Source organism: Megascapheus bottae, chromosome Y (genome assembly GCF_031878675.1).
Source record: "Megascapheus bottae isolate mThoBot1 chromosome Y, mThoBot2.hap1, whole genome shotgun sequence".
Classification (NCBI taxonomy): domain Eukaryota; kingdom Metazoa; phylum Chordata; class Mammalia; order Rodentia; family Geomyidae; genus Megascapheus; species Megascapheus bottae.
The window spans coordinates 10,476,947-10,485,883 of NC_143548.1; the positions used below are offsets into that span (position 1 = coordinate 10,476,947).

At 35.4% G+C, this 8,937-nt stretch overlaps 1 protein-coding gene across 1 annotated transcript; it reads right to left on the minus strand.

Annotated features, from left to right (window-relative positions):
• Nucleotides 1-5,512: 5,512 nt before the first annotated feature.
• LOC150040338 (heat shock transcription factor, Y-linked-like) lies at nucleotides 5,513-8,686 on the minus strand. The gene is made up of 2 exons (XM_090327299.1): nucleotides 8,093-8,686; nucleotides 5,513-6,264 (listed from the first exon to the last, which is right to left on the minus strand). The coding sequence occupies exons 1-2, from the start codon at nucleotides 8,600-8,602 to the stop codon at nucleotides 5,596-5,598; spliced, it is 1,179 nt and encodes a 392-aa protein (XP_090183425.1). The 5' UTR covers nucleotides 8,603-8,686; the 3' UTR covers nucleotides 5,513-5,595.
• Nucleotides 8,687-8,937: the final 251 nt, after the last annotated feature.

An 8,937-nucleotide genomic window follows, 5' to 3' on the forward strand; every position in this document is an offset into this window, starting at 1 on the left:
TAGAATTTTCCCTTTTACTCTTTCGCAGTAAAAACTTTTTTCCCTAAGCAAAAAAAAACCCCAAAAAACAAAAAATAGAATGGAAGAAAGACAGCCTTTTCAACAAGTGGTGCTGGCAGAACTGGTTAAGCACCTCCAGAAAATTAAAGTTGGATCCTTCTTTGTCATTCTGCACTAGGATTAACTCCAAATGAATAAAATATCTCGAGGTAAAAGCACATATACTGAAAACTTTAGAACAAGGAATAGGAGATACCTTGACACAGGTCAAAACTTTCTATTTTTTAATATATTTTTATATTTTTATTGTAATTAATAGAAGGGTTACAATATATTTGCCAGATAGAAGGTGCATTAATTCACATACATTAATACCCTTTCTCATGCCTTAGTCCTCATTTCCCTCCCCCCACTCCCACCCAAGAAACACAACAAATCAGAGAAAGGCTGGATAAGTGGGACATTAAACTGCAGAGCTTCTGTATGACAAAGTACATAGAAAATTAACTAGAAAGCCTACGAAGTGAGAGAAGGTCTTCACTAACCATACAATGGACAAAGGCCTCATATCTAAAATATATCAACAGCTCCAAAAATTGAATCACTCCAAAACTAATCTCCAAAGTAACAACCATCCCATTGAAAGATGGGCCAAAGATTTAAAGAGAGTCTTCTCCGAAGAAGAAATAAGAATGGCCTATAGATACATGAAGAAATGCTCAGCAACTCTGGCCATAAAAGAAATGCAAATCAAAACAACTTTAAGATTACACCTCACTCTAGTTAGAATGGCCATGATCAAGAAATCTAATAACAACAGATGCTGGAGGGGATATGGCCAGGAAGGATCACTACTACACTGTTGGTGGGAGTGCAAACTCGTTAAACCATTATGGAAAGCAGTATGGCAGTTCCTCAAAAGACTAAACATAGAGCTCCCCTATGACCCAGAAATCCCACTACTTGGCATTTACCCAATCATCCAGAAACAAGGACATTCTAAATCCACTAGCACAATGATGTTCATTGCAACACTATTTACTGTAGCAAAGATATGGAACCAACCCAAATTCCCTCCAGTTGATGAGTGGATCAACAAGATGTGGCATTTATACACAATGGAATTCTATGCTGTTGTCAGAAAGATGACATCACCCCATTTATAATGAAATGGAAAGACTTAGAAAAAAATCATATTAAGTGAAGTAAGCCAGACTCAAAGGAGCATAGGCTCAATGGTTTCCCTCATTTGTCTCTTGAGCTCTCCTAGTAGAGATTTACAATAGAACAAAACCTAGATACTAAGGCCATATAGAATGATGCTAAATGAAATGACCTCCAGGATAGAAAATCAAAAGCCATATAATGAGTGATTGTTGTCCTTAATGTATTTTGTTACCTCTCATTTCTTTTACTGTCCCTTGGTTATCTCATATTGTTACAGTATTTTACCTGGTTGTCTGATGTATTGTATATATGCATATCTGGCTGTTTGTAGTTGGATAGGGATGGGAGGAAAACAAGATGAGGGATAGGGTTGGTGGGGAGGGATATGGGTACCAAGACTTAAGAAAGGGTATCAATGTATGTAAAGTAATGCACCTTCAATCTGGTGAATATAATGTAATTTTTCTATTAATTCAATAAAATATATTAAAAAATTTGGTACTTCCCAGCAGCATGGGAAGATGAAGAGTCTTCAGAAAGGAAGGAAGGAAAGGAGGAAGGAGTGGAGGAGCAAAGATTGTTTTTTCTAATGTATTATTTGAAGTCTTTTTTTTCTAGTATTTTTTATTGTTTTCTTTTGTCCCCCTTATGGTTTATCCCCTGTTGTTACTGTATCTGACTTAGCTACCTGGTATTTGTATGCATTTATTTGTTTATTTGCATTAGGGAGGGGGTCAGGTAACAACAAGATGATGAGACAAAGAAACAGTTAACCAATTTAACAGCAATATCCACAAGACAATATATTGGAAATGGAATTTCCAACTTAGGAGAGGGTAGGGGTAGAGAAATTGGGAAAAAAAACATAGGAAGGGGGCAATATTGCTCAAAGAATGCATTTACTACCTTATGAATGTAATTGTATCTTCTCTATACATCTCAGTGGCAATAAAATTTTAAAAATTAGAAAGCTTAAAAAGAAACAATAAAGAAAAAGATCAACCTATAACAAAGGAAATTGCATATTTTCTTCATTTGAGAAAACAGACACTTTGTAGCAAATGCAATGAAGAAATTTGAGGTGTTCAATTGTTTTCTTTCATGTAAACTCTTTCAGTAAGGGAGCTATGGATTGGTGGTTCCAGGCTAGAAGTTGATAGAAGCAAACCATTAATATATAGATAACAACTACATAGCAAAAGAAATTAAGAGTTGGGGGTGGGACGTCCACACATGTACTTGCAACTCTGGTTCAACAAAATACAGGACTATTGTGGAAAATGCAAGACAGGATTTGATATCAGAATTTCTTTACATTTAGAACAATACGATGAAGAAGGGAAGGCTGGATGGCAGCATATCTGTTCATTGAAGTCAAAGAACTCCCCTGGTGATTCCTTTACTTAAATGGTGTAAAAGCAGAAATCAGGAATGTTGACATGTAGTGTACATGCTTGCAAAGATCTAAGATGATCAGCAAGCTGGAATTTTCCAATGCCAATTTGCTTCTCATTGTTATAGAGAAATGGGGAGGAATAGGATTTGTCAGGTAGAGCTTCATCTGCAACTGGTTCTACAGATGATTATTTTGACATCCAGTGCAGACCTATTTCAAAATTGTTCATGGTGTGATAGGAGGAATGCAGCAGGTTGGGAGTCTGAGGCTCACTTACTTCTTTCTCCTACTGATTGTCCTAGAGAAAGACACAGAGTTTTTTTTGACAACTGAATGTCCTAAGTAGATACTGAGAGCAAGCAAATTCCCATGTTCTTAGTGGACATCATTCCTTAGCACACTTAATTTGTGAATATTGCCAGGAGTTTCCAAGAGAGGGAACAATCATAAGGCTACCTATCTTTCAAGATAAGAGCATGTCAGCCAAGAACAGATGTTGCATCTCTTACTCCTTAGAGTCTAATAGCATAGACCAAAACAGGGCCATCACTCTTTTTTTGCCCTTGTTGAATAAGCTGAACACCATCAGCAAGGTATCCTTGAGAAAGGGCTGTGGCATTTTCTCCTCAGAGATTCATTTTAAGCATGTTTTCATGCAATGATTGAAAGGAGTTGGTTCCCCAAAGCATTCACTGACAATGCATGTTCTGAATGCCCATATGCCAGTGCTTCATATAATAGTATAGAACACCAGGTTATCATGTCTCAATGGGCAGCCAAGAAGAAATGACTAAGGTGCTGACAGTGAGGAAGTGCCTAGAAGTGAATCAGTTGGCTGTGAAACTCCAGGCATGCATTAGGTGGGAAACCCCAGACATGATGGTAATGGCTGGGCCTAGCTGGTGATGCTGCTGGTCAGAAAACCCCAGGTATACTTTTCTTGTGTTCTAAAATCTGCACAGGTATCATTCTAAGAAATAGCTTCAGAAAAACTGTTCTCTAGGCAGGCCTTGATTTTGCATAGCAGAACTTCTTGGCTGAGGGAAAAATATGGTGTTTACTCAGAAGAGGTAACTGGCCAGATATATAGGTCAGAAAGTATTTAAGGTGTTGCACATGACCTGAGACTTTGAGGGAGGTATTTGTATACCAAGGACAGCAACTCCACTTTCTAGGTCCTCAGGAATGCCAGGGTGCTGCTCATACTGCTGCCCATAAAAGTGAGCCAGAGAGAGCACTGCTTAACATCTCTCTGGCCATAAAAGAAATGCAAATCAAAACAACTTTAAGATTCCACATCACTCAGTTAGAATGGTCATGATCAAGAAATCTAATAAGAACAGATGCTGGAGGGGATGTGGCCAGGAGGGATCACTACTACACTGTTGGTGGGAGTGCAAACTCATTCAACCACTATGGAAAGCAGTATGGCAGTGCCTCAAAAGACTAAACATAGAGCTCCCTTATGACCCAGAAATCCCACTACTTGGCATTTACCCAATCATCCAGAAACAAGGACATACTAAATCCACTAGCACAATGATGTTCATTGCAGCACTATTTACCATAGCGAAGATATGGAACCAACCCAGATGCCCCTCAGTTGATGAGTGAATCGACAAGATGTAGAATTCCACACACAATGGAATTCTTTGCTGCTGTCAGAATGACATCGGCCCATTTGTAAGGAAAGATATGGAGCTGCAGCTTTGGGGCTGTAGCAACACAGCAGGGATCCACACTCTTTTTCACTGTTTCCTTCATTTCCAATGAGACAACACTGTTCTAGGATTTATTTATCTATTTAGAGATTAAAGGATGAGTCTCTTGAAGTAAAGTGTGTCTTTGGTTCCTAATTCTCTGTTTGGTGAGATATTCCATATGAGTTTACCTGAGGCAGCACCTATGTCTTCCCCTAACTCCCTGGAGTTCCATTCTTACATACACTGTACTTTAATTTAAAGTATACATAATAGCATATTCCTCAATGTATATTTATATAAGAATTGAATCAGTAATTACAGTGTTACATGGATAATGACTCAAAAAGTTACTTTGCCAAGGAAGATATACTTACTAATGGCAGTAAGAAATGCTAACTTCACTGACTATAAGAGAAACACTTGTCAAAACGAATTGAGACTCAGTCTCAGTATAGTAAGTGTTGCCAATTTGACTCTGAGAGCAACAAATGCTGGTGAAGATGAAAGAGAAAGGCAATTCAAATATATTTATAAGTATGAGATGGAGATTAATCAAACAACTGAAATACTGTTATCCAGTGATAGCTCTTTTGAGCATTTCCTTACATCCCTGTTCTTTAAATCATAATTGAATGTAGCCAAAATATGAAAATTACTACATGTACTGAAACAAAATTAGAGAAAAACAAAAAACAAAATCAACAAAATGTGGTACATATATAGAATATTATGTGTGCCTTAAGAATAATAACACTATTCATAGGGCAAAAGCTACATTTGGAAGAAATCACCCCAATTAGCAAAATGTTATATATTTTCTTATAAACATGGCATTTGCTGAATTGCACTTTCAAAAACATGCAGTGTGTTCTCTGACTGTTAAACATTACTACAAACCTGTTTGTATGCATTTATTGTCAAAAATGCTAACTTACTAAGAAAACGTAATTCAGAAAAAAAATATATTTTCCCCATTTTTATTTTAAATTCCCTTTTTAACTTTTCTGATTTAAATCTTCCTTTGATATTTTTAGGCTACCATGTACTTTCTGCTTTAATTTTTCTTTACTAACATTTTTTCTGCCTAAAAGTAATTAAATGTGTACTTTCTTTAGAAGGGCAATGATATATTTTCTACTACATGAATGCAGAAGACCATATTTCAGACTGTTGCTGAAATAAACCAATATTTATACATAGGTGCTTTTCCTAAATAAGGAAAATAAACACTATGTTAGTATGCCAGTTTATTGCTTACAGAAGATAGTTGGAAGTATTTGACCATACTTTTAAATTTTTTCTTCCCGAATGTCCTTATTTCTTGGTAGATTAATTATTATATGGATGATGGTGATATGATGATGTTTGATGAATTGAGTTTGAAATTGATGCAGCAAATGTATTGGGAATGGTAGGAATGGAGAACCATTGGTTTTGTGCTGCCAATAGCTGATGTGAATCAGGATGATACCGACTTTGGATAGCAGCAGGTCCCATCATCATTCCAAAATTATTATCTTGTAAGGGAGGGATGACCCAATATTGGCAAGTAGAAGTTGTAACAAAATTCAAAATGTGGCCATTAGCCTGGGTATAGCTGTTGTTTGATAACATATGAAAAGTGGCCAAATGATGTACATTGTCATGTTGAGGTGTGGTAATTTGTTCTGATGGTTTAACTGATGATGATATAAGAGAAATATCATTTCTTGCTAAGTCTGCTGAGCTCGCAATCATGTGCCTAATAGAAGGCTGCTTTTTGGAAGATGCATTCAAATTTCTTGAACTTGAAAGGAAACTTTCTCCATGGGTTTCAGCAACTAACTGAGAATTAGGGTTATTCACATTACCCTCTGCTCCAAGGTACTGTTGGTTCTCCAGATGTGAAAACAACAAAGCAGCTGCTGGAGTAACATTTTTCATTCTGACTCTTCTTTTTATTCTTGCTAACAGATGTGGACATCCTTGTTTAAAATTGGGATTATGGTAGCACAGCAACTAAAATCAAAAGAAAAAATTACTTAGAAATATTTAAATAAGAAACCTAGTTGAAATGAGAGATTACTAGTTTACTTCATTAATAAAGAAGGCAGATAATGCCTTGATTACATATAATCCACTTACTGAAAAACAAACAATTCAGTATTGGTGTCTTGTCAAAACATGCCTTCTTGGCCAGGAGTTTGGCCTAGTGATTGAGTGCTTGACAAGCATGCGTGAAGACCCAGGTTTGATTTCTCAGTACTACATATATAGAAAAAAGCCTGAAGTTCTCCTGAGGCTCAAGTGGTAGAGCACTGGCCTTGTGAAAGCCCAAGGACAGTGCTCAGGCTCTGATCTCAAGCCCAAAACTGGCAAAAAAAACCCCATGCCTTCTTGATGGCAACAATGATCATCTTCATTGACATTATTAATAATTAATAATTAATATCATTGTTAATATTCTCAATTACAAGCAAATATTCTGTAAATTCTAAATATGAAGAATAAATTTGTCTATAAACATTTGAAACTTTTCAATGTTTGCATGTTTTTAAATTAATTTTATTGTCAAGCTGATGTACAGGTGTTAGTTACATTTATAACGTAGTGAGTATATTTCTTCTTGAAATGATTTCCTACAACTCTCCTTTTTCCCCATCCAGGTTGTCAAGTTCATTTTCAACTTATTTTCTGTATCACTGTTGCACTGGTTCACACTTTGTTCTTTGTTTCACCATTTTGTTGTTCTCCTTTCCTTCCCTATTTCAATAAACTTAGATATAATACACCAGGTACAAAAATCACATACAGTGATGAGATAAACCATATGGGAGAATATGAAAGAAAAAAGAAATAACTTCACATACTTCATTAAAAACAACAACTACAAAGAAAAACTCCTTGTTTCCATATGTGGGAGTTCATTTCATTTAGCATCATCTTCTAAGGTCATATGGGTTGGGCTTAGTTCACTTTATTTTTTTTATTTTTTCTATTTCTTTATGAATATGGTGATGTCATAGAATTTCATTGTGTATAACAAATTTTCTTGCTCCACTGATCTGCTAAGGAGCATCTTATTCATATCTTGGCTCCATATCTTACCTATGGCAAATTAAACTTCAATGAACATCATTGTCCTCCCACTTTTAGAATGATCTTTGTTTTTTCTTTCTTTTTTTGAGATTTACTTGGCTATTCTAACTGGGGTGAGATAAATTCTTTAGTTTTGATTTGCAAATCATATGTATGTGTGTCTATATATGAATAAATATACACATATCTGAATCAGGGAGGAGAAAAGGAACACGAAAATGATGAGAAAAAGGACAAAGTATGAACCAATGAAACGGCATTGATATCTATATAATGTGTTGGAAATGAAACTTTGCAAACTGAGTAGTTTGAGAAGGAAAGTAGGAGAAAATGTGGAAGGGGAAAATAAAGAAAACATTCAGGAAAAAATGTAGTCAGTACTTTACATATGTATGTAACTGTAACCCCTCCCCCATCACCCCTTCAATAAAATTAAATTAAAAAAAGTTTGATAATACACAAGTTTTAATTACTTAAAGTGAATTTAGATGAAAACAAAAGAATGTTATTGTCTTCAAGCCAGATCATGTTCTGTCTTGGTAGCAACAATGAACATCTAAATTTCATTATTCAGAATTTATAGGCAAGATTACAAGTTAATAGCATTTTTAATTGTAAGTATTAAGACTGGTTCATAAGAGATTGAACTATTTTATTCAATTAGATTTTTCGGGTTATTTTTAATTTGGTTTGTTCTACTGTAGTGACAGGGGAAACAGGTCTAAAGTGAAAATGTGTAATTAGTTACCTGGTTTAAAGTAGATGCTTCTTTTTCTTCAGCAAGAAAGTCAACCAAAGAAGCAGATCGTTGTAATCGGTGTTGAATTTTACTGAACCCATAAAGATTCAGTTGTCGAACTATACTTTTCATACTATTAGTTTCAAATATTTTGAAAGGATAATTTCTTCCCAATATTTCTTCCTTAAAAAGTTCATCATTTATCAAAATAGAAGTTCCATCCTCACTCCACCAAACAGACTTAAATTTGTCACTTTCTACTATTTTCCAAAGTTTTTTGGGAAAAGTCAAAGAGATAAAATCATCATGTTCATCTTGTTCAGTGACACAAAATCTGGAAAGTAGTCTTTTAACAAAGGATTCCTGAGATAAAACTTGAAAAGCAATTTCCTCAATCTTAGACCTCAATTCATCTTCCTCAGTAAGAGAACAATCACAAAAGGAAGGTACGGTATAGGTCTCTGAATGTGAGGAGCCATAGTTGGAAGTACCTGGTGTATTTGAAAATAATTCCTCCATCTCAATATCTTTCTTCCTCAGTTACTCATCCTAACAGCAGAGTTTGAAACACCGCAGCTTAAGGAGACTTCTCCACAGATAGACAAACCTAGACCATAATAAGCATTCTATGACATCACAGGAGGACTTTCGTATCCTAGCAGCTGTTATGTAAGTCACTCAAAACATGTCCATACCAGTTATACTAAAATGTAGAGTGAATGCCTCATCCATGGTGAAAATTTGAAATTCTTATTCACACAGAATTGTTCAAGTCAGTAAGTGAATAAATCTTCTAGTCTCTTTAACATCCATAAGAAAGGGTATTTCTTTTTTTACCTACAGAAATCCTATAT